Source organism: Trichechus manatus, unplaced genomic scaffold (genome assembly GCF_000243295.1).
Source record: "Trichechus manatus latirostris isolate Lorelei unplaced genomic scaffold, TriManLat1.0 scaffold00309, whole genome shotgun sequence".
Lineage (NCBI taxonomy): Eukaryota > Metazoa > Chordata > Mammalia > Sirenia > Trichechidae > Trichechus > Trichechus manatus.
The window spans coordinates 454,420-477,808 of NW_004444245.1; the positions used below are offsets into that span (position 1 = coordinate 454,420).

Sequence of the window (23,389 nt, forward strand, 5' to 3'; positions counted from 1 at the left end):
GCTGGCACTGCCACCTGGCAGGACTTTGCCAGTCCCTGGGGGCAGGGCTGGGGAGGGACAGTCCGGTGGCTTGCTCTCTGGCCAGCCTTATCCTGGACGGTGGCGGGGTGTGGGGGGGAGGTCTTCTCCATGGGCTGCTGCCTTTGTCAGCATCTCCCCTACCCCCAGCCTGGACAAAGGCGCCCATTGAAGCCAGGACTGGCACTTCAGCCAGGCACCAAGGCTACCAAGGCCGAGACTGGCATTTCGAGGGCTCGGTGCCTCTGGCCCTCCCAAGGGGCTGTGTGGCCCATCCTGACCCCTGCAAAGGGACAGGGGCAGACTGGCCTCCTAGCTGAGGGGCAGGGGAGGGGCACGCTGGGGGTGCTGGGAGGACACAGCCTCATTTCTCTGGCTGGAGGACACCCTGGTCCCTTTGTCCCCACATCCCAGCGGGTGTCTCCCTGGGGTGGGGAGTGGCGGGGAGCCCCCTACCCAGAACACCCCAGAGTGGGTAAGAGCAGTAGATAACGGGTCCCTGGGCCTGGGAGACAGGACAGAGGGGACATTGTTGGGGTGGAGGCAGGGCTGCCTTGGCCCCGGCCACTATTGACAAAGCTGCCAGCTGTGGCCGAGCCCGGCCGTCCGGCCCTCGCCCCCAGCCGCCCTCCTCCCCCCGGGCCCGGCAGGAATGGGGCCGAGCCTGTCTCCCTCCCACTCAGGACAATGCCCCCCCACAGCCATCTTGTGCCTGGCACCATTGCCCTGGGGCAGCTGAACTGACAAGATGTGCCTTCCGTGGTCCTACGCCACTCGGGAGACCCCGCGGCTGCAGCGCTTCGTGGTGGTAAGTGTCTGGGACCCTCGCCCTCAGAGATGTCCCTGGGAGGGGGCAGGAGTGTTAGAATGGCATAGTCGGGGTCCAGGACTCGCAGCCCCACCCCTGCACCCCGTGGGCGCAGACACTGCGGGAGATAGGTGAGGCAAACGGAAACAGCCTGCCCCGGCAGCCCGGACCTTCCTGTCTGTGCTGCTGAGATAAGGGGCTGGGGGCCTGCCCCAGGGCTGAGAGGGATGAGGCCGTGTGCCTACTGGTCGACTGGCGTCCCTGCTGCCGTGTGCCCACACCCCAGCTGTAGGAGGTCAGGAGGAGGGAGGCCCGGCCTTGGCCTGGATCCCGTCTCCTGCTTTGTGCATCTCCCTCAGCCAGTCCCGCAGGCAGCCACCTGGGGCCCATCTGCCTGTGGCTGGAGGGCACGGGCCCTGCTCAGGGCTGGGGGTGGGCAGGGGGTTTGCAGCAGGAGCTGCACTCAGACCCTCAGCCCGGGGCACCCGGCAGGCCCATAGAAGCCCCTCCTGGTCCACAATCCCGCGCCTAGGGCCTCTGTGCCTCCCTCCGTCCCTGCTGGTCTCGGCGCTCTCCTAGCTCAGCCCTGATGCCCCCAGCTCCATCCTGGGCCTCTGAGCGCCACCCTGTTCTCCCCCCACTGGCCCTGGCCACCACCCACTGGCTCCTCGCCATCTTTTCGGCCAGTGTTCAACTGCCTCAGTTTCCCCCAGCTCTCTGACATGACTTCTCTCCTCTCCACCACTCTCCCCCTTGGGCTGCTGTCCCCTCCCTTGTCCCCTGGGCCACCCTAACCCCTCTGCCTCCCTGTCTCCCACCCATGGCTCACTGTGATAGGCCTCCCTCCTTCTCCCCCTGCCCTGCCCCTCTAGCCCTCAGCGTCCCTCTGGCCCTGGTCTGTGGCTTTTCAGGACGGGCCCCCTTTAACAGCCCAGATGCACGTGAAGTTACTTGCCTATCCTCGCTGCCCCTCCCCTTTCTCCATCCCTTGGACGCTCCATCTCTCCTCAGTCGGTCTCTCCTCCCTCTCTCTGCGCCCTCCCTTTTTATCCCCCTGCCTCTCTATGCTCTCTCTGTCCCTCTCTATGCCCTCTCTGTCCCTCTTTCTCTTTGTCCCCCTCTCTGTCCTTCGTCCTCTGTCCTTCCTCCCTGCCTCTTCCTCTGCCTCCTCTCTGCACGCCCCTCTGCCCCGGTCCCTACCATGGTGTGTCTGCCCTCGGCCCTGTGTTGCCCCTTTCCATGCCAACTGGCGCCTCCCTGGGAGGGGGCCGCTGACTCCCTCCCCGCAGGCCTGACTGCTGGCTCTCCCCCAGGCCCCCGTGACGGCCCCCCGGCCTCCCTTTGGTCTCCACCTCCTCCTGCTGCTGCTGCCGCCACCGCCACTGCCTCTAGCCCTGGCTCACCGGTTCTCCGCACCCAACACCACCTTCAATCACTTGGCACTCGCGCCAGGCCCGGGCTCGCTCTATGTGGGTGCTGTGAACCGCCTCTTCCAGCTCAGTCCGGAACTGCAGCTGGAGGCCGAGGCTGTCACCGGCCCTGTGCTGGACAGCCCCGACTGCGTGCCCTTCCGAGACCCGGCTGAGTGCCCACAGGCCCGGCTCACCGACAACGCCAACCAGCTACTGCTGGTGAGCAGCCGGGCCCGGGAGCTGGTGGCCTGCGGGCAGGTGCGGCAGGGCGTGTGCGAGAAGCGGCGCCTGGGAGACGTGGCTGAGCTGCTGTACCAGGCCGAGGACCCTGGCGACGGGCAGTTTGTGGCCGCCAATGCTCCTGGAGTGGCCACGGTGGGCCTGGTGGTGCCCGTGCTAGGGCGAGACCTCCTGCTGGTGGCCAGGGGCCTGGCGGGCAAGCTGTCAGGCGGGGTCCCTCCGCTGACTGTGCGCCAGCTGGCCGGGCCCCAGCCCTTCTCCAGCGAAGGCTTGGGCCGCCTTGTGGTGGGTGACTTCTCCGACTACAACAATAGCTACGTGGGCGCCTTTGCCGACGCCCACTCCGCCTACTTTGTCTTCCGCCGCCGCGGGGCCCGGGCCCAGGCCGAGTACCGCTCCTACGTGGCCCGCATCTGTCTGGGTGACACCAACCTCTATTCCTACGTGGAGGTGCCCCTGGCTTGCCGTGGCCAGGGCCTCATCCAGGCTGCCTTCCTCGCCCCAGGCACCCTTCTGGGGGCATTTGCCGCCGGCCCAAGGGGGGCGCGGGCCGCCCTGTGTGCCTTCCCCTTGGCCCAGCTGGACGGCAGCATGGAGGAGGCCCGGCGGCTCTGCTACACGACAGCTGGCAGGGGCCCCAGTGGCTCAGAGGAAGCCATCGTCGAGTACGGCGTAACATCGCGCTGTGTCACCCTGCCCCCCGTGAGTGGCTTTGCTCCCCTCGTCCCTCAACCCTCTGCCAGAGGGACCCCTCACCCCTCGTCGGCCCGCCCTGCCTCTCCCGTCTGTCCCCCCACAACAGGTCTGCAGGTCTCAGCGCGGGTGGAGGAGGTATCCTGGCGCGAACATGACCACGGCCCAGTGAGGAGGTGCTAGCTGGTCTCCCACGTGGTCCGCTTTGGCCGCACCCCCACCCCCTCCATGTCCCTCTCCCTGTCATGCAAGCGCATCATGCTGTCGGTCTCTCTTGCCCCCAGGACTCCCCAGAGTCCTACCCCTGTGGTGACGAGCACACCCCCAGCCCTATTGCCGGCCGCCGGCCCCTGGAGGCTGAACCTCTGCTGCTGCTCAAGCAGCCCATCAGCGCGGTGGCCGCCCTCCAGGTGGACGGGCACATGATGACCTTCCTGGGGGACACCCAGGGCCAGCTGCATAAGGTGAGGGCCTGTTGGGGGAGGGAGGGCGCCTCAGCGGTCGGGGAAGCCCCCGGCAGGCCTCTGCCTCTTGGCCTGAGTCCCGCTGGCGAGTCTGAAGGCTTCGCCACGTGGTGAAAACTGGCCCTGTGCCACCTCCTGTGCTGGCCCCCAGATGCTTAGGATGGCTGCCCCGGGAGCCTTCTCCAGCCGACAGCACCAGCTCACGGGGCGGGTCTAGGGCGAGGCCTGGTCCTCCGAGCACCTGGCATAATGCCCCTGGTGGCAAAGGGCCTCACCTGGGGGACGTCGTGGCTCCCTGGGGAGGCTGTCCCAGGCCTGGTGGTGCCGACTGGACCCTTGGTGGCATGGAACGGTCTCCCTGGTCAGGTGGGAAGGGAAGCGGGCATGGGGGGGGTGGGGGTGGGCACGTTTGTGTATAGGGCAGGTACGTTCCTGCCGACAAGCACCAACGTGGAGAGCTGGCCTGAACTCGGGACGTCAGCTGGTAGCCCCGCCCTGCCGCCCTGCCCTGGCCTCCTGTCTTCCCCCAGGTCTTTGTCAACGGTTCCCGGGGCCAGGTGTACCACTCCCAGCAAGTGGGGCCCCCAGGCTCGGCCATCAGTCCCGACCTGCTGGTGGACAGCAGCAGCAGCCACCTCTATGTCCTGACTGCCCAGCAGGTGAGGACTGCCAGGGGGCAGGGGCTGGGCCCATGCGGCCCGGCTTGCCACGCCCACAGCCTCCGCCCTGCTGCCCGCACAGGTGGACCGGGTGCCCGTGGCAGCCTGCCCTCGGTTCCCTGCCTGCGCCAGCTGCCTGCAGGCCCGGGACCCGCTCTGCGGCTGGTGTGTCCTTCAGGGCAGGTGAGCGCCGCCCTGGCGCCGCGGGCTGGGAGCCTCAGCTACCGCCCAGCCCCAGGCTGGACCCGGAGGGGGCTCTGGGCTGCCGGATGGGGGAGACGCGGTTTCATCACCGAGCTCCCCCTCCTGCCCCGTCTCACTGGCCGACAGTCTGGCTAGCAGCCCCTTCTTGACATGTCCAACCTGCTCCCATCTCCTGCCGGGGCCAGGACTCCGTTCTCCCTCCTGGTGTTCTGGTCCTCCCTAGTCTCCTCCAGCCCATGCTCCACACAGAAACGGGAGGAATCCCTGCTCCCAGCCATACTCCGGTCCCACGTCCTCCCCTGCTTCCAGCCATCCGGCAGCTTCCCTCTCACTCCAAGTCAAGGCCAAAGCCAGCACCTTAACAGCTGGGCCATCTAGGCAGGCTGGGTGATGAGGACCAGAGGTCCCCAAGACCCCACAGTAATCCAGTGGGCCCCTGCCCACCAGGTGTACCCGGAAGGGCCAGTGCGAGCGGGCGGCTCAGCCGAACCAGTGGCTGTGGAGCTACGGAGAGGGCAGCCGCTGCCCACACATCCAGGCCCTGCTGCCGGCCCAGCACCCCCGCCAGGAGCAGGGCCAGGTAAGACGCAGCTGGGCGGGGCCTCTGGACTGTGAGGAGGGACGCCTCTGTGGGGGCTGCCTCCCCCTCCCCCGTTCTGCTTCTGCCCCCAGCCCGGCGACCTGCAGAACTTCTCTCCCACGTGTCCCCAGGTTACCCTCTCTGTCCCCCGGCTGCCTGCCCTGGCCCTGGACGAGTACTTCCACTGTGCCTTTGCAGGCTATGACAGCTTGGCTCACGTGGAAGGGCCCCATGTGACCTGCGTCACCCCTCCCCATGACCAGGTGCCACCTAACCCTCCAGGCACAGGTGAGGGGCCCTGGGGCCAGGGCAGGGGGCCCAGGCGGGAGCTGCAGGAGGCAGGAGGCCTCCAGACCCACCCTGCCACTACTGTCCCCTCCCAGACCATGTCACCCTGCTCCTGGCCCTGATGTTCGAGGATGTGGTTGTGGCTGCTGCCAACTTCTCCTTCTATGACTGCAGTGCCGTGCAGGCCTTAGACGGGGCCGCCCCGTGAGTTCCAAGGCTGGGATCCTGCTGGGTGGTGGCAGAGGGCCCCCCATGCGCCCGGCCTGAGCCGCCTCCCTGCCCCTCCAGGTGCCACGCTTGCGTGGGCAGCCCATGGCGGTGCCACTGGTGCCCCCAGAGCAACCAGTGTGTGCTCGAGGAGCACTGCCCGGATGGCGAGAGGACCATCTACAGCGCCCAGGAGGTGGGTGGGGCTGCCACGCTTTGCCTTTCCCATTGCAGGCACCGCAAGGCAAAGGTGGGCGGCTCCTCCCTACCCACTGCCCAGGCCCCTCACTTCTGAAGGGCTACGGGGTCTCATTTCCCCAGGTGGACGTCCAGGAGCGGGGCCCAGAGGCTTGCCCCCAGGTTGAGGGCCTGGCAGGTCCCCTCCTGGTGCCCGTGGGCTGGGAGAGCCGCTTGGTGCTGCGCGTGAGGAACCTTCACCATTTTCGAGTGAGTTAGGGGGGCAGGAGGTGGGGGATGGGGGTGGGGAGGGGTGTGCCAGTGTCCAGGGCCCTGATCATGTCCCGCCCTAGGGCCTGCCTGCCTCCTACCACTGCTGGCTGCAGCTGCCGGGAGAGCTTCGGAGGCTGCCAGCCTCCCTGGAGGAGACCGCTGGGGGCGGGGGCCTCATCCACTGCCAGGCCAAGCAGGTGGGCAGCTGCCCCACCTCACAGCCATGGGGCACCTCCCGCAGCCTTGGGACGGGTGCCCATCTCGTCATCGGCCCTCACTCGAGAGCACCTGATCTGCGCCAGGCCTGGGGCACACAGCAGGGATGCAGGCCCTCGCCTTCGCCCTGGGCCCTGAACAATCGTGCCCATTCTGGGGGCGTCCCAGAGGAGGCAGGGTGGGGTGCCCTGAGCGGGCCCGGGCCCTGAACCAGGCCTCCTCCCACAGTTCCACCCCTCGACCTCCCAGCGGGAGCTCCGGGTGCCCATCTACGTCACCCGAGGCGAAGCCCAGCGCCTGGACAATGCAGACGGTCTTCACTGTGAGCTGGGGGCGAGCAGGGAGGACGGCAGGGCCTGTGGCCCAGGGGAGGGGCCTCATCAGTGCCTGATCTTCCCTAGTGACCCTGTATGACTGTGCTGTGGGCCACCCCGACTGCAGCCACTGCCAGGCAGCCAATGGGAGCCTGGGCTGCCTGTGGTGCGGCCACAGCCAGCCGGCCTGTCGCTACGGGCCCCTGTGCCCGCCCGGGGCTGCCCAGCAGCTCTGCCCCAGGCCCAGCATTTTCTCGGTGAGCACCCCGGCAGGCCGAGGCCACCACGACTCGCAGCCCCTTCCTTCCCCATGCCCCCCCCCCCTTTCCTAGCCTTGCCTGCCCTAGGTCCCCGAGCCATAGCAGTGTGGCCTGCCCACCCGTCACAGCCAAGCAGGGCTGTGGTTGGAGCGTGCCATCTTCCATTCCTCCTGGCTACAGATTGAGCCCCAGACTGGCCCCCCAGAGGGAGGGCTGCCCCTCACCATCCTGGGCTCGAACCTGGGCCGGGACTTTGCCGATGTGCGGGACGCCGTGAGCGTGGCTGGCCGGCCCTGCAGCCCTGACCCAGCTCTCTACCAGATCTCTGCCCGGTGAGGTGCTGGGATTGGCAGGGGCAGGAAGAGCCTGGCCACCCCGGGAGAAAGGAGGCTTGTAGCGAAGAGGCATGGGGCCCTGGTTCAGAAGCTGGTGGCAGGGAGGGCGGGGGCAGGCTCGCGGCAGAGCGGCTCTGGCCGGGGAAGGGCACAGCCCAGTGGAGCTGGGGAGCTCCACCTGGCCAGACTCAGGTCCCTGGGCCTCCACTTCTCAGGATCGTGTGTGTGACGTCTCCTGCCCCCAACGGCACTGTGGGGCCAGTTCAGGTGGCCATCAAGAGTCGGCCACCGGGCATCTCCACCCAGCACTTCACTTACCAGGTCAGTGCTCACTGGGGCTGGTCCAGATGCAGGGGGGTAGTGGACGGATGGTCGCGAGGGGCGGACACCTAGGTGAGCCGTGAACCTGACCTGAGGTAGCAGGCTGCTGCCTGTCTGGAATAAGTCATGAACCGTGGGGAGTCCAGGGCGGAGACAGTGGGGGCAGCGGTGGGTTAGCATCAGGAGGTCTGCTTGGCACACGTGGTGCCCCAAGGGGGATGGCAAGAAGACAGCTGGGGGTCCAGGTGCTGCCAGCTGTGGCCAGGAGGAGGCCATCCTGAGGGGTGAAACTGGACGCCAGGCACAGTGCTCCGGATAGAGGGCGTGGTCGGTGGTGGCCCAGGGGACAAAGCCGAGAAGTGGGCCTGCGCCATGCAGCCCTTGCAGCCCAAGGGCCGCGGGGATGAGGCCTGAGGGGTGAGGAGGCACCGATCAGGCTGCCAGGCCTGCCCCAGCCCACCCTGTTCTCCAGGACCCTGTCCTGCTGAGCCTGAGTCCCCTGTGGGGCCCCCAGGCAGGGGGCACCCAGCTCACCATCCATGGGCAGCACCTCCGGACAGGCGGCAACATCAGTGCCTTCGTGGGGGACCAGCCCTGCCCCATGTGAGTACCCGGCCCTGCTGGCCCACCACTCCCTGTGGGCCTCAGTATTCCCTTCTGTACAGTGGGCTGGGTGGACTCGGGACTCCTGAAGGCCCCCTTCCAGTTCTCAGAGAAGGGCCCTGACGCCTGCCCCACCAATCTCCTGGAGGAAGGCAAAGGGGCCACAGCCCAAGAGGACACCCCTCTCCCCGCACCCGCAGCCGGGAGCCCGTGTGTCCCGACGCCATCACGTGCCGCACTGTGCCCCAGGCAGCCCCAGGAAGGGCGGTTGTTCGAGTGGTCTTCGGCCAGGCCCAGCGCACACTGCTCTCCAGCCCTTTTCTCTACACGGCAAACCCCCAGCTTCTGGCAGCTGAGCCCAGTGTCAGCTTCCGGGGGTGAGGAGCCAGGCCGCCCACCCTGGACCCCCTGAGGCGGGGGCTGGGGCCGCCCGCCTGCCTGGTACCCACCCTCTGACTGCTGTCCTGGTGCAGGGGCGGGCGGCTGATCCGTGTCAGGGGCTCGGGCCTGGACGTGGTGCAGAGGCCCCTGCTGTCGGTGTGGCTGGAGGCCGAGGGCCAGGCGGGGGGCACACTGGCCTGGCCCGAGCCCAGCCTGGCCCAGCCCCAGGACCCAGACCCGAGGCGGAGCTGTGGGGTCCCCGCTGCAGACCCCCAGGCTTGTGTCCAGCTTGGGGGGGGCTTGCTGCAGGTGAGCCCTTATCGCTGGTGGGGAGGGGGGAGGGGAGGGCGCCCCAGCTGACCCCCTGTGCCTGCCCCGGCTACCTCCCACAGTGCTCCACGGTCTGCTCCATCAACTCATCCAGCCTCCTCCTGTGTCTGAGCCCGGCTGTGCCCGACGGCACCCGCCCACGCCAGGTCTTCTTCACCCTGGACAACGTGCACGTGGACTTCGCCAGGGCCAGCGGGGGCCAGGCCTTTCTCTACCAGCCCAACCCCCGCCTGGCACCCCTCAGCCGTGAGGGCCCCACCCGGCCCTACCGCCTCAAGCCGGGCAATGTGCTGGATGTAGAGGTGAGGGGCACTCGTGCCTTGGGAGGGCAAGGCAGGGGCCCGGCTCAGGCTCGTACTTCGTCCCCCAGGGTGAGGGCCTCAACCTGGGCATCAGCAAGGAGGAGGTGCGCGTGCTCATTGGGGACGGCGAGTGCCTGGTGAAGACGCTCACCCTCACCCACCTGTACTGTGAGCCACCTCTGCAGGCCCCGCAGCCCAGCAACAGCTCCAGCAGCCTGCCCCAGTTTGTGGTGAGGCCGCAGATGGGGGGGTGGCCGGTGGGCTGCGGCAGCCATTGCCCAAGGCCCGAACTGACGCCCGCCACCCGCCCGCAGGTGCACATGGGCAACGTGCGGCTGGCACTGGGCCCCGTGCAGTACGAGGCAGAGCCCACGCTAGCCGCCTTCCCCATGGAGGCCCAAGTGGGCCTAGGGCTGGGCGCCGCCCTGCTGACCGCTGCAGTGCTCCTGCTCATCCTCGTGTACAGGTGAGGCGCCGGTCCACCCCTGCACTCCCCGGCCCGCTTCCCCATGGAGAGGGTGGCCACGGCCAGGCTGGGGCCGCGACCTGGGGCTGACCCTCGGCCCTGGGCTGCAGGCACAAGAGCAAGCAGGCCCTGCGGGACTACCAGAAGGTGCTGGTGCAGCTGGAGAACCTGGAGATCAGTGTGGGCGACCAGTGCCGCAAGGAGTTCACAGGTGCGAGCGTGGGGGGCGGGCGGGGGACGCCTGGCTGGGCCCACCCTCACCCTCTGGCTCCCCGCCCACAGACCTGATGACCGAGATGACCGATCTCAGCAGCGACCTGGAGGCCAGCGGGATCCCCTTCCTGGACTACCACACATACACCCAGCGCGTCTTCTTCCCCGGCCATGGCGGCTGCCCGCTGCAGCCTGTGCCCAACGGGCCTGAGGAGGAGGGCCGCCGCGCCACTGTGCGCCAGGGCCTCACACAGCTCTCCCACCTGCTCAACAGCAAGCTCTTCCTCCTCACAGTGAGGACCACTGGGGAGGGCTAGGGGCGGGAGGGGGCGGGGCTGGGGACAGAAGTGAGGGCTAAGGGCGGGAGGGCGGCGCCGGCCTTCCCCCAGTGAGCGCTGGCTCCCCGCCTAGCTCATCCACACACTGGAGGAGCAGCCCAGCTTCTCTCAGCGTGACCGCTGCCACGTGGCCTCCCTGCTGTCCCTCGCGCTGCACGGCAAGCTGGAGTACCTGACTGACATCCTGATGACCCTGCTCGGCGACCTGGCCACCCATTATGTGGACAAGAACCCCAAGCTCATGCTACGCAGGTGGGCCCTGGGGTGGGCGGGCCAGGGACCACAGGAGGTGGGCTCCGAGGGAAACCCCTGAGTGCCAGAAGGGAGGAGACACTTGGGTGGAGGCCCACCTCAGCCCGTGGGGAGGGGCGTGCGCAGGGCAGGTGGGCCTGTAGCCCCCTGAGCTGGGGTCTGCTCCTTGCAGGACAGAGAGTATGGTGGAGAAGCTGCTCACCAACTGGCTGTCCATCTGTCTGTACACCTTCCTGAGGGTGAGGGGCGCCACCCGCCTGCAGCCATCCCTGTTCCCACACAGGGGCTTGGTCAGGGTGGGGCCTCAGGGCAGGCTGTCACAGGGGGAGGATGGGAGCTCTCTCCCTGCCTCAGGGGTACCGGGAGAGGAAGGGCCTCGAACCCTGTACCGGGGGCTAGATGAGAGGCGAGGCCAGGAGGGCCCCGTACCGAGCCTCCCCATGCCCACTGAGCTTGTCCCCATGGTCACAGGAGGTGGCTGGCGAGCCACTGTACATGCTTTTCCGGGCCATCAAGTACCAGGTGGACAAGGGCCCCGTGGACGCAGTGACGGGCAAGGCCAAGCGCACCCTGAACGACAGCCGCCTGCTGCGGGAGGACGTGGAGTCCCGGCCCCTGACGCTCATGGTGCTGGCAGGCCCAGGGGCCAGCACGGGGCAGCGCATGCCGGCCCGGGTGCTCGACACCGACACCATCACCCAGGTCAAGGAGAAGGTGTTGGACCAGGTCTACAAGGGCACCCCCTTCTCCCAGAGGCCCTCTGTGCATGCCCTGGACCTCGGTGAGAAGGCCCGCCTCACCTGGGCCCTTCCCACCTGCAGATGCCCTTGTCTGCCTTGCCAAGAATGGGGGATGCTGGCAACAGACTGGGGGCTGACTGGTTTCCCTGTGTCCCCCCAGAGTGGCGCTCAGGCATGGCTGGTCACCTCACCCTGTCTGACGAGGACCTGACCTCGGTGACCCAGAACCACTGGAAGAGACTCAACACCCTACAGCACTACAAGGTGCCGAGCTGGGGCTCCGGGGGCAGGGTGAGGGCTTAGCGGGCCGGCCCTGCCTCGGGGGCTGGCCGGTGACAGTGCCAGGCCTCTGCCCCCTCCCTGCCAGGTCCCAGATGGAGCAACAGTGGGACTCATCCCTCGTCTGCACCACGGAGGTACCATCACCCAGAGCCTGGCCCAGAGCTGCCGCTCCGGGGAGAGTGAGTGCCTCGGCCCAGACATGCCGTCTGCCCTGGGACCACACACCAGCGGGGTTCCCGAGCCCCAAAGCCAGGCCTTGCACACGGGGAGTAGGGTCCAAAGCCCAGGGTCCCGGACCAGGGCAGGAGATACCGGGCCCGATCCGGGGCCCCCAGTCGGCCACCCTCCTCCCCTGCTCCCCCGGTTTTGTCTCCCCACTGGGTGAGCGGCCTGGGCATCCCAGGCCGACAGAGCAAGGCCAGTCGTGGTGCCCTCAGATACACCCATGCTCGAGGACAGCGAGGAGGGTGGACTCCGCCTCTGGCACCTGGTGAAGGCCACTGAGGAACCTGAGGGGACCAAGCCTCGGCGCAGCAGCCTTCGGGAGCGCGAGCGCGAGCGGGCCCGGGCCAAGGCCATTCCGGAAATCTACCTCACCCGCTTGCTCTCCATGAAGGTCGGGGGCCAGGGAGACAGGCAGGCGGGGGGTCCCGACGGAGCCGGCGCTACCTGCCCCGCACAGCCCTGACAACCCTGCCTGCCTTGCAGGGCACGCTGCAGAAGTTCGTGGACGACACGTTCCAGGCCATCCTGAGCGTGAACCGCCCCGTGCCCATCGGCATCAGGTACTTGTTCGACTTCCTGGACGGGCTGGCAGAAAAGCACGGCATCGAGGACCCTGAGACCCTGCACATCTGGAAGACCAACAGGTGCCTCTCCTGCTTTGGAGTCCCCGGGAGGGACAAGAACCCGCCCAGGCCTTGCCCCACCCACCCTCGATTTCTGGCCTTTCCTCCATGTCCCTCTGCCACAAGGACGGCTCCTGACGGGAATGAGGGCTGGGGCCCTGGCTGCGGCGTGTGCTGCCCGAGGGCCCAGCAGGCCACACAGCAGCCCATGTCCGGCCTGTGTTCCCAGCCTGCTGCTGAGGTTCTGGGTGAACACCCTGAAGAACCCCCAGTTCATCTTTGACGTGCGGGTGTCGGACAATGTGGACGCCATCCTAGCTGTCATTGCCCAGACCTTCATCGACTCCTGCACTGTCTCGGAGCACAAAGTGGGCCGGGTGAGGGCGCCCTGGGGCCGGCGGGCTGGAGGAGGAGAGCCGTGAGGCGGCGGGGGCGGCGTGGGCCCTAGCAGGCCTGGGGAGGAGCTCACACGCGCCGTCCCTTCCGGAGCAGGATTCCCCTGTGAACAAACTGCTCTACGCTCGGGAGATCCCTCGCTACAAGCAGATGGTGGAGAAGTAGGTGTCCCACTGGCTGGTTAAGGGCTGGGGGTACGGGCCTGGCCCACCTCTAATTCTGTCCTCTCCCGCAGATACTACAAAGACATTCGCCAGGGCTCCCCAGCCAGCTACCAGGAGATGAACTCAGCCCTGGCGGAGCTCTCGGGGGTGAGGTGCAGCCCGGGGCGACGGGGAGGGCGGAAGATGGGGTGGACCTCAGGGCTTGAGGCACAGGCTGGGGCCTCACCCCCACCCCACGCTGCCCCCAGAGCTACACCTCTGCCCCCCACTGCCTGGAGGCACTACAGGAGCTCTACAACCACATCCACAGGTACTACGACCAGGTAAGGCCCGGGCCACTCTGGGGGCTTTAGGCCAGGGAGAGGGAGGCCCCGGCCGCCCCCTGCTGCGATGGAGCGGGGCCAGGAAGCCCGGGGCCTCAGGCGGGCCCCTCCCCTCCCTGACAGATCATCAGCGCCCTGGAAGAGGACCCCGTGGGCCAGAAGATGCAGCTGGCCTGCCGCCTGCAGCAGATCGCCGCCCTGGTGGAGAACAAAGTGACTCACCTGTGAGCGCCACTGGCCTGGGGAGCAGCCAGCAGGATCCCTGCTGCAGTGCCTCATGACCCCCAGGTCTAGCAGTGACTGAGGAGGGGCCAGCCAAGCACACCGGGTGGGGTGCACAACAGGCGCTGTGCCTGGCAGCACCCCCCACCCCAGCGCCTCTCCCCTTTGGGCTTCTGTCTAATTTATAGCTGCCTCCACCCTTTCCCCGCTGACTCCCCTGCCCACTGTATTTATTTGCTTGCTGGAGAATCACATCTGGAAATAAAATAGAAATACACCTTTCTAGAAAACGCCCAGCCTCCGCCTTCCCCTACAAGTCAGCTCGGTGCTCCCAGGGACTGCCTTCCCTGGTCTGCCTGAGGGAAAGAGGGACACAGGACCGAGTGTCTCCCCTCCTTGGCTAACCACGGTCAACACCAAGTCCCTTCCGCTTCACCCTGACCCCCGACAGTCTGCACCCTTGCCTCTCCCCTCCTCCAAAGGATGCTTGAAGGAGCTGGAGTGATCTTTCTAAGGCAGAAGTGCCCGCAGCCTCTGGCAGAATGCCACACTGCTGCCCACAGTCTCCAGGCGGAGTCCTTGGCCGGACCAAAGCCCCCAGCTGTCCGCCAGCCACGCCGCGGCCGTGGTCAGATAGGGGGTGGCAGGCGGGTCTGGGGACCCAATTCCTTCCCGTTGTCCCAGGCTCCAGAGGGCTCTGTCACCACCCCGTTCCCGGGCTTGGCAGTAGCGTGGCCTTGCTCGCTCCCCGAGGGCAGGGCTAGAGTGGCTGGTTCCCTGGGGGCCTGTGGAAACGGCGGCGGGATGGTGAGGGGCCGGGTTCCCGCTCGGCTGGCCTGGGCACCTCTGGTCGGCGAAACAGGCACCTCAGCTCATGCCCATGCCGGTTGCTGAGGATCTCTGGCCCCAGGAACACCACAGATGGGGAAGGGAGACGTGCGGCAGCGGGAAAGGCGGGAACCGGCCAAGCAGGCAGGCAGGGAAGGGGATTCCGATGGGAATGGGCGGGGCCGAGTGGAACCGGAGAAAGTTCTGTCCTGCGAGCGCGCCAGCGGCCCTGGAGCGTGGGGGCTGGGCCGGGGGGCCGAACGGCTGCCATGGCCACACGTGGGGCTCTGCCTGGGGGCCAGGTCATCACCATGTGCCCACTCAGTGGCCCTGAGGGCAGTCCTGGAGCACGGGGGCCGGGTCACAGGTAGCACCGGGGCTCGATCTGGGGGCCGGGTCCACCACCGTTTGCCTGTGTAGGGCTGGGCCTGGGGGCCGGGCTCCGGGGGCGCTGCCGGCGCCGCACCGCCCCCTCCCCGCGCCCGCCCGCATACCTTGCCCGCAGCCGAGCAGCTGGGAGGCTATTTATAAAGGCGGGTGAGATCAGCAGCCGAGGCTATAAATGCTGGGGCCGCGACCGGGCCCCACAGGAGCAGCCGCCCCGGGGCGCCGGAGCTGTGGTCCCGGTAGGGATGAGCGCAAGGGCGGGCGGCGGCGGGGCCAGCGGCAGCAGCAGCAGGTAGGGCCCGGCCCAGCACTCCAGGGCCCCTGGAGCTTCTCTGAGCTCACTGTCACCCGCCCCCAGCTCCCAGGCCTCCTGCGGGCCCGAGTCCTCGGGCTCCGAGCTGGCCCTGGCCGCGCCGGTGCCGCGGATGCTGCAGGGGCTCCTGGGCTCCGATGACGAGGAGCAGGAAGACCCTAAGGACTACTGCAAGGGTGAGGCCTAGGCTGGCTCCGAGGCGGCCACTGGCGGGCCCCGGGACAGCCCCTGGGAGCAGAAGGCTGCCCCAAGATTGGGAGGCCCAGAACTGGGCCCGAGAGGGCAGAGGGTCAGCGGGGGGCTCCCTGGGGGACAGGGGAGGGAGGCGGGCCCACTGTGATCTATGGGCTCCCTTGCCAGGCGGCTACTACCCCGTGAAGATTGGTGACCTGTTCAATGGGCGGTACCACGTGGTGCGCAAGCTGGGCTGGGGCCACTTCTCCACCGTCTGGCTCTGCTGGGACATCCAGTGAGTGGCCCATGGGCCTCCCTGACCCCTGCACTCCAGGCTCGCTCAGAGTCACCAGGCTGCCCCCGGCGGAGCTGGCCAGGGCCACAGCCGATGTGGGTCTTGTTGCAGGCGCAAGCGGTTTGTGGCCCTGAAAGTGGTGAAGAGCGCGGGGCATTACACGGAGACAGCTGTGGATGAGATCAAGCTCCTGAAATGTGTGAGGCGCCTCCCCCTGCAGCGGCTGGCCAAACAACGCGGGTGCGGGGCCTGCTGGGACCCCATACGGGGCGGGCCGGGGCTCCCGGGGGCGTGGGAGAGGGGCCGCTGGTGAGGGGGGGGGCTCGAGCCATCGTGGCCCCCTGGCTTCTGCTCCAGGTGCGGGACAGTGACCCCAGCGACCCCAAAAGAGAGACCATTGTTCAGCTTATTGATGACTTCAGGATCTCGGGAGTTAATGGCGTCCGTATCCTTCGTGGCAGCCAAGGGGCCAGCTCGTGCCTTCCCGGCTTCCTGGGCCTCCACTTGATCTGTGGGATGGGGCTTATCCCTCCTAGGGGTGCTGGTTTACGACACAGCCCACGACTTTGGGAGTTTGTCTCCACAGGGGGGTTCAGTGGGTAACCACAGTGGCACAGAGGGCAGAGCGTATCTGGGCGTGGGAGTGGGGCTGCCTCGGGGGCTGTTCTTCCAGCACTCTCTCTCTAGGATGGCCACAGAATGTACCGTCCCAACTGGCAGGCTTCTGAGAGTGACAGGGGACGCTATAAATAATCATGCCGGGCGATGGTGGCCACCGGGACTGCCCGGGGCAAACAGGGCTGTATGCTCAGGCAAACAGGGCTGTCTGCTCACCCTGCTGCCCCGCCCCGCGCCTTGCTGCTCTCCCAGCAGCTGGGTGGGTGGGCCGAGCCAGAGCCCTGGCGCTGCCCTTCACTCGCAGGCCCAGATGTGTGCATGGTGCTGGAGGTCCTGGGCCACCAGCTCCTCAAGTGGATCATCAAGTCCAACTATCAGGGCCTGCCCGTGGCCTGCGTGAAGAGTATCGTGAGGCAGGTGAGCACGGCCCCGGGCGCCTGACCCCACCTGGGCCGCTGGCCAGGGACATTCAGGTGCGGCTCTCCCCAGGTCCTGCATGGCCTGGACTACCTCCACACCAAGTGCAAGATCATCCACACAGACATCAAGCCCGAGAACATTCTGCTGTGTGTGGGGGACGCCTACATCAGGCGCCTGGCTGCCGAGGCCACAGAGTGGCAGCAGTCAGGGGGCCCACCACCCTCCCGTTCCACAGGTACAGAGAGCTTGGCGGGCTGGGGTGGGGCTGTGGGGCCTCAGCTCCCCTGAATCTGTTTCTTTCTCTCCCTTCACCTGCCTGCTGGTCTCCTGGACCCTAGTCAGCACTGCCCCCCAGGAGATCTTGGTAAGGCGGGGTGCCGTCTTGTCCTGCACTCGTATTTCCTCCTCCTCAGCCATACTGCCTCTGTCCCGTCCCCACACTTGCAGTAACATGTCCAAAAAGCTGGGTGGCCTGGATGAAGGTGACACATACGTAGGGAGGTGCCCCATGCCCCAAACTGCCCTAGGTGGTGCTAGGCTCGCCACTGCTCCGGTGGGTGCAGCCCACCACACTGGGTTCGGTTCCTTCCGCACCACTAAGCGGCCGCGGCTCTGGGCGGTAGGCGTGGGGCTGGGCTCAGGAACATGGAAGGAGCTGAGGTTGGCAGGGGCCAGCGATCGTGCTTGGACCGCTGCTCTGAGGGGGTTGTGAGGAGGTGGTGGGGTGGAAGTGGAGAGTGGCAGGCACTTCCCTTTGAGAGGGGAGCATCCGGCTCCCAGAGAGAGAAGGCAGGCAGGTGGCCAGGAGCGTGGTGGCAGTGGACTGGACCGTGATGGCGCCCTGTTCTGGCACCTCTGGGACCCCGGGGCCTAGAGGCTTGCTCCCTTGAGGGGGCATGTGGGCAGAGGCCTCAGCTGGCTGGGGTGGGCAGCGGGGGCTTTTGGGGTGACCCTGGCTCTGCCGGCAGACTGGTAAGCTGTCCAAGAACAAGAGGAAGAAGCTGCGGCGCAAACGGAAGCTACAGAAGCGGCTGCTGGAGGAGCGGCTGCGGGACCTGCAGAGGCTGGAGGCCATGGAGGCCGTGGCCCAGGCCGAGGGTGAGGGAGTGGCCAGGGAGGCGGGGTGGGGCACAGGTCCACAGGGCAAGTGGCCCCCCAACCTGCCTCCCTCCCCTGTGCCCAGATACCAGCTCAAGACTAGAGGGGGGCAGCGGCTCTACCTCTTCTTCTGGCTGCCACCCCGGAGGAGCTGGGGCAGGCTTCTCCCCAGCCTCGTCATCACCGGCCCCAGGTGGGGAGCGCAGCCTCAGCCCCAGCTCGCAGACCTCAGGCTTCTCGGGCTCGCTTTTCTCCGCTGCCTCATGCTCCATCCTCTCGGGATCATCCAATCAGCGGGAGACTGGGGGCCTCCTTTCACCCAGCAGTAAGTGGGCTGCGGATGTGGGCGGCCGCAGGCTGGGGTGGCGGGCCTGCTCACTCCCGGCTCTCCCTTCCCCAGTGCCATTCGGTGCCTCAAGCCTCCTGGTGAACCCCCTGGAGCCCCAAAACGCAGACAAAATCAAGATCAAGATCGCAGATCTGGGCAACGCCTGCTGGGTGGTATGAGTGGGCCTGGAGCCCAGCAGGGCGCGCTGCCTTGGCTCTCAGGAAGCCCTGCCGGGAGGGTAGCCCTGGCCCTGACCTTGGAGCCTGCAGTGTACACCATTCAGCTGTTGAGTCATGGGCTCCCTCATCAATCCACTCAACTAGCACTGAGTAACCGCAAGTCTTAGACTTGAGTCACTGACCCAATCCCTCTTGTGACATCTGGGGACCCTGAGGCTTAAGAGCTAGCCCCACCTAGCCTCTCGAGGGCTACGATGCCTCGGGGCCTTTTGTCGGGACCGGGGCAGCAGAGGCTGGGGTGGGGACAGGCCCCGCTTCCCCCAGAGCTCCCCTTGCCCACAGCACAAGCACTTCACGGAGGACATCCAGACTCGGCAGTACCGGGCCGTGGAGGTCCTGATCGGTGCAGAGTACGGCCCCCCAGCTGACATCTGGAGCACGGCCTGCATGGTAGGGGGGGGTGGCAAGACGGGGGGCTCCTGACCGGGCTCCTGCGGTGGCCTCACCCTCTCCCTGTTCCAGGCCTTTGAGCTGGCCACCGGCGACTACCTGTTCGAGCCCCACTCTGGGGAAGACTACAGCCGGGACGAGGGTAGGTGAGGCCAACCCAGGGCTCACCCCAGAGCCGCCAGGTGGCCGGCCCACCCCAACCTCCTCTGTGCCCACAGACCACATCGCCCACATTGTGGAGCTCCTGGGAGACATCCCCCCGGTGTTCGCCCTCTCAGGCCGCTATTCCCGGGAGTTCTTCAACCGGAGAGGTGGGGGCCGGGAGGGTGGGGCAAGGACCTTGGGGTCCAGAGGCGGCACCTAATGCCCCCCCGGGGGGGGCCCCAGCCTGAGAGCAGAGCCTGACGCCAGCCGCCTTCCCCAGGACAGCTGCGACACATCCACAACCTGAAGCACTGGGGCCTGTACGAGGTGCTGGTGGAGAAGTACGAGTGGCCCCTGGAGCAGGCCACGCAGTTCAGCGCCTTCCTGCTGCCCATGATGGAGTACATCCCCGAGAAGCGGGCCAGCGCCGCCGACTGCCTGCAGCACCCCTGGCTCAACCCCTAGCCCCGCAAGGACGGGGGCCCTCAGTGCCTTCAGGGCACCTGCGGGGGCGACCCCCTCCCCACCTGCTGGGGGTGAGCCCCTCACTGCCCCGAGCACAGGGCAGACACGGAGCCCAGGCGCACCCTTCAGGATGTTCTGCCCCCAGGCCTCACGGAAGGTCCTCTGATGGGAAACAGTGTCTCTCTTTCTTAATAAAGTTGAAACTGCAAGCCCACCGTCCTGAGTTGGGTAAGCTGGCCGCCCCCAGAGGAGAGAAGCACCGAGACTGTGGTTGGGGGCAGGGGCCAGTTTATTCTGCAGTCGGGGCTGCCCAGGCACTGGGGCTACCAGGGGCGCTCAGGAGTGGGCAGAGCAGCCTGGGACAGCTAGGCCTCCACCGCCCGGCCGTTGATGATGCGGATGTGGCGGATGATGTCCTGGATGGCCTCGGATGTGGTGCCCTGGCCCCCGATGTCTGGGGTGTGCATCTGCGGGAGGAGGCACGCTTGGGTACACGGGGGGTGCCCGCTGTCTCTAGAGCTGGCAGGGGCTGGAACTGCTACCAGGAGGGCAGTGGGACCAGCCAAGGCCTGGAAGCCCAACCCCACTGGACTGCCCTCCCCGTGGGGGCAGCACTGGCTGGGGGGTGGGCAGCACAGGCTGGGGGAGAGGAGGGGCAGCTGATGGGGGGAGAGGGAGAGCCTCACGTTCTCATTGTCCATGGATGCCAAGACGGCCTTGCGAATGGAGGTGGCGTAGGAGTGGAGCCTGAAGGAGGGCAGAGGGCCGCCGTGGGTCCTCGGGGCCTAGGGCGCCGGCCGGGGCAGGCATCGCGGCCAGGCCCGAGACAGCCGCTTACCTGAGATGGTCCAGCATCATGCAGCTCGCCAGCAGCGTCGCCGTGGGGTTGGCGATGTTCTTGTTGGCAATACTCTTGCCTGTGTTCCTAGTAGCCTGGAGGAGGCAAGACAGAGAAGGGTGGTTGGAGAATGGAAATCTGTAGCGCTTCGGTGCCGTTTTTGTGAACTGATGTGGAACGTTCTGAACGGGCATGTGCCAAGAGACGGAAAGCAGACTATGGGGACGGAAAGGGACAGCTAAAGGGTGCAGGGCTCTTCTTCGTGATGACAATGTTCTACGACGGATCGAGGCAACAGTTGCAACAACTCTGTGAACACGCTAAAACCATCACTGACTCCTGCGCTTCAAAAGGGCAAGCCGAAGGCTGTGTGCGCCGTGTGTCTGTGAAGCTGGGTCGGAAACGTGTCAGGCTGTTGGTCAGCAGGCCCCACCAGAGGCGACGCGGTGAGCCACCTCACGCCCCACAGGCACTCACCGTCTCGAACACCGCGTACACGTGGCCATAGTTGGCCCCAGCCACGAGGCCTGGGCCCCCGACCAGCCCCGCGCAGACGTTGTTGACGATGTTGCCGTAGAGGTTCGGCATCACCATGACGTCAAACTGCTGGGGCCGGGACACCAGCTGCGGGGGGCAAGCGGGGGGCTGAGGCGCCGACTCGGGAGCACGGGCACGGCCCAGCTGGGTGGGGGTGGACAGCCGTGCCATCTACCTGCATGGTGGTGTTGTCCACGATCATGTTCTCAAAGGTGATCTGGGGGTAGCGGGCGGCCACCTCCCGGCAGCACTGGAGGAAGAGCCCATCGCCCAGTTTCCTGGGGGAGACACAGGACAGTGGTTTGGCCCATCACGCCGTCGGTACAAGGGCGGGGTGCAGGCGGCCACGGAGGGCTGCTGGTCTCTAACCTGCCCCTTGGCTGCTAAGGGGCACAACCCTCTCTCACTTCCCTCCAGTTTGGACTGTGGTGAGACCCTGGCTGAGGCAGGGGTGGGCACCAGCCCCGAGGGCCACAGGACACCCGCCAGGCATGGCCCCTTGAAAGCAGGGTGGCTCCGGGAGGGGGCGGCATACATGATGTTGGCCTTGTGCACGGCCGTCACTTTTTTGCGGCCGCTCTCGTGGGCCAGCTTGAAGGCATACTCAGCGATGCGCAGGGACTTGGCCTTCGTGATGATCTTGAGGCTCTCCACCACTCCAGCCACACTCTGAGAAGGGGAGGGCAGAAGAGACCCGTCTCTGATCCTGCTCCAGGGGAGTCACGCCACTCTAGCAACGTGTAGAAGAACACAGCCAGCAGACGGAGCTGGGGTGGCAGGTCGGCCCTGTCTCTGAGTGTCCCTGCCCTGTCCTCCTAGTGCCTGAAGGTACACCCGCAGCCCTGACCCCAAAGGGCCACCCCTGGTCCCCCAGACCTGAGTTGGGGCCAGGGAGCAGCCCAGCCCTGCCCACCTCGTGTTCCAGGCTGCTGTACTCGCCCTCGGTGTTCTCCCGGACGATGAGAATGTCGATGTCCTTGTGCCGGGTCACCACCCCTGGCAGGCTCTTACAGTGGATGACATTAGCATAGAGGTCCAGGCTGGTGCTGGGGGTGGGGGGCAGACAGAGAGTAGCAGCTGGGCCTGACTGAGTGCCCCTCCCCAACCAGGCCACCCGCCCCCGTGCACTTGACCTCACCGAAGAATGTTGTTTCGGGATTTGTGGGATGGCGGCAGGTTGTGGTTTGTTTCTATGTTGCCTGCAGAACCAAAACAAGACGAGCAGGCTGGGGAGGGGTCCCCCGGCTTAATGGTGCTGCCACAGTCCCTGGGCCAGCTCCGACACCTAGAGGGAAGGCAGCCTCCGGCGGCGAGAGTTCAGGGGGCACGGGGCTACTGTGTGTGCATGTGTGCGTGTGTGTGCAGGGGTGTGTGTGTGCGCGTGCGGGTGTGCGTGTGCGTGCAGTTGTGTGCGTGCGGGTACGTGTCTGTTTGCTTCACTGTGTTCTGAGGACCCAGGCACGCCCCTGGCACACAGGAGGCACTCAGTACGCACTTACCCGAGGAATGGATAGCGATTGGAGGCCAGCAGGAGATCCTGCCACTCCCACCCTCCTCTTGCCCCAGGCTCAGGGCCTCTCCTGCTCACCACCAGGCTGGCCAGCCAGTCCAGTGCCCTGCCCTGTAACCCAGGGCACCGAGAGCAAGGGCAGCAAGGGTGAGCCCAGGGGGAGGGAGTCGCTTTGAGAAGGTCAGAGAGTGCCGAGCAGAGGAGGGCCGGGAGGGCTCTTTCCACAGCTCCCCAGGCTACTACCCTCAGAGCTGCACTCCACCCAGCCGACTTGGCCCAGAAGCCCTCCAGCTCTTCCACTTGGTGGCCAGAGCACACACAGCTCCTCACACAGAGAGGGGACGGATCGGCTAAGGTTTGCAGAGCACAGGAAGGAAACATAAGGACCTGGACCAGGCCGAGCCGGCCTCGGGAAGGGCTAGAATCCCTGTCTGGAGATGGCTGGGGTGGTACCGGCTGGAGCCAGGACAGCAGCCCCACGCGGTGAACTGAGGGCCAAGGTTCAGTTCCACAGGAAGCGATGCCACGGACAGCTCAACAGATCTTGACATTACACCACTGTCTCCCAAGTGGCTCAGAACCCTTTGTGGGGCTGTGTCTCTGTGACACCTGGGTTGTGAAAAAAGATGCTCTGAGGGTCAAAGTTGACCCCCAGCAGAGGGGGCTTTCTCAGAGGGGACAGAGGGGGCAGGAGGGAGCCTGGTGCCTTCGAGATCTCAGAACCTGAGCGTGGAGAGGCCCCTGGAAGCTTCTAGCCAGAGGAGCCTGGAAATCTGAGACGTGGGCCCCAGGACAGGTGGCAGCTCACCCTTCAGGGCCACGCGGTTCCGCCGGATGGCCATGATGGCGTTGCGGATGTCCTCCTCGTCGGCAGTGGAGCTCACGTGCACCTCCTCGAAGTCCACCGGCACACACGCGTGCCTGAGGCCACGCCACAGTCAGGGTCTCCAGCCGGCCACCGGGCCGCCCCCCCCCACCTGGCCGGCGTCCCCCACCCCCACCCTTCTGGTGTCCCCCACCTGGCTGGCATCCCCCTCCCCTACCCTTCTGGCGTGCCCCTCCCCCACCTGGCTGGTGTGCCCCTCCCCCACCCTTCTGGGGTCCCCCACCTGGTCGGGGTCCCCCACCTCGCCGGCGTCCCCCACCCCCACCCTTCTGGCATCCCCCACCTGGCTGGGGTCCCCCTCCGCCACACGGCTGGGGTCCTCCTCCCCCACCCAGATGAGGTCTCCCTCCCCCGCATGGCTGGGGTCCTCCACCCCCACCCGCTTGGTTTCCCCCTGCCCCACCCGGCTGTGGTCCATCTACCCGACCTGAACGGCCTTGCGGGCCTCATCAGCGTACTCCTCAAGTGCTTCCACCACATGTTTCTCGGCCTCAGTGTCGAAGGCGGCGACCATCTCCACGCTTCCGGCCTCTGGAAACCATCAGAGAGGAGCCAGAGTCACCTCCTCTAGGGCCCTGATCAGGAGTATT

At 66.7% G+C, this 23,389-nt stretch overlaps 3 protein-coding genes across 4 annotated transcripts in view; 2 read left to right on the plus strand and 1 right to left on the minus strand.

Annotated features, from left to right (window-relative positions):
* Positions 1-766: 766 nt before the first annotated feature.
* Positions 767-13,335, plus strand: PLXNB3 (plexin B3). Its single transcript, XM_023725426.1, has 37 exons — positions 767-826; positions 942-957; positions 1,113-1,258; positions 2,122-3,180; positions 3,456-3,635; positions 4,166-4,294; positions 4,377-4,477; positions 4,946-5,078; positions 5,210-5,366; positions 5,462-5,570; positions 5,655-5,769; positions 5,895-6,020; positions 6,104-6,220; positions 6,468-6,561; positions 6,641-6,810; positions 6,994-7,145; positions 7,364-7,469; positions 7,942-8,072; positions 8,273-8,449; positions 8,546-8,762; positions 8,846-9,085; positions 9,154-9,315; positions 9,400-9,551; positions 9,662-9,762; positions 9,834-10,057; positions 10,176-10,354; positions 10,527-10,593; positions 10,826-11,135; positions 11,255-11,358; positions 11,462-11,555; positions 11,814-11,992; positions 12,085-12,245; positions 12,454-12,601; positions 12,717-12,781; positions 12,856-12,931; positions 13,033-13,107; positions 13,231-13,335. Exons 1-37 carry the CDS (start codon positions 767-769, stop codon positions 13,333-13,335), a joined length of 5,937 nt encoding a protein of 1,978 aa, XP_023581194.1.
* Positions 13,336-14,789: 1,454 nt separating this feature from the next.
* Positions 14,790-19,028, plus strand: SRPK3 (SRSF protein kinase 3). 2 transcript variants are annotated; one of them, XM_004390569.1, is made up of 16 exons: positions 14,790-14,836; positions 14,903-15,033; positions 15,218-15,326; positions 15,438-15,525; positions 15,684-15,771; positions 16,255-16,361; positions 16,434-16,599; positions 16,703-16,728; positions 17,333-17,462; positions 17,548-17,595; positions 17,695-17,787; positions 17,863-17,963; positions 18,312-18,419; positions 18,492-18,561; positions 18,638-18,730; positions 18,844-19,028. In XM_004390569.1, exons 1-16 carry the CDS (start codon positions 14,790-14,792, stop codon positions 19,026-19,028), a joined length of 1,590 nt encoding a protein of 529 aa, XP_004390626.1. The 2 variants fall into 2 exon arrangements, with proteins under 2 accessions (XP_004390626.1, XP_004390625.1); XM_004390568.1 differs by having other exon boundaries at positions 17,548-17,787.
* Positions 19,029-19,306: 278 nt separating this feature from the next.
* Positions 19,307-23,389, minus strand: part of IDH3G (isocitrate dehydrogenase (NAD(+)) 3 non-catalytic subunit gamma) — an 8,478-nt gene continuing 4,395 nt past the window's right edge. Inside the window, exons 5-13 of the mRNA XM_004390570.2 lie at positions 22,722-22,834; positions 21,542-21,602; positions 21,317-21,449; positions 20,939-21,072; positions 20,579-20,681; positions 20,344-20,490; positions 19,867-19,961; positions 19,715-19,775; positions 19,307-19,495 (exon numbers count right to left, since the gene is read on the minus strand). Coding sequence (XP_004390627.1) covers positions 19,394-19,495; positions 19,715-19,775; positions 19,867-19,961; positions 20,344-20,490; positions 20,579-20,681; positions 20,939-21,072; positions 21,317-21,449; positions 21,542-21,602; positions 22,722-22,834 — 949 coding nt within the window. The 3' untranslated portion in view covers positions 19,307-19,393. The remainder of the gene's footprint in view (positions 19,496-19,714; positions 19,776-19,866; positions 19,962-20,343; positions 20,491-20,578; positions 20,682-20,938; positions 21,073-21,316; positions 21,450-21,541; positions 21,603-22,721; positions 22,835-23,389) is intronic.

Bases quoted from the DNA above. Each gene is read 5' to 3' on its own strand.
- PLXNB3 (XM_023725426.1), top strand. From the start codon at position 767: ATGTGCCTTCCGTGGTCCTACGCCACTCGGGAGACCCCGCGGCTGCAG. The intron at 4,295-4,376 runs GTGAGGACTGCC...CTGCCCGCACAG, and splicing joins ATGTCCTGACTGCCCAGCAG to GTGGACCGGGTGCCCGTGGC. The intron at 8,763-8,845 runs GTGAGCCCTTAT...TACCTCCCACAG, and splicing joins TTGGGGGGGGCTTGCTGCAG to TGCTCCACGGTCTGCTCCAT.
- SRPK3 (XM_004390568.1), top strand. From the start codon at position 14,790: ATGAGCGCAAGGGCGGGCGGCGGCGGGGCCAGCGGCAGCAGCAGCAG. The intron at 15,034-15,217 runs GTGAGGCCTAGG...CTCCCTTGCCAG, and splicing joins CCCTAAGGACTACTGCAAGG to GCGGCTACTACCCCGTGAAG. The intron at 15,327-15,437 runs GTGAGTGGCCCA...GTCTTGTTGCAG, and splicing joins TGGCTCTGCTGGGACATCCA to GCGCAAGCGGTTTGTGGCCC.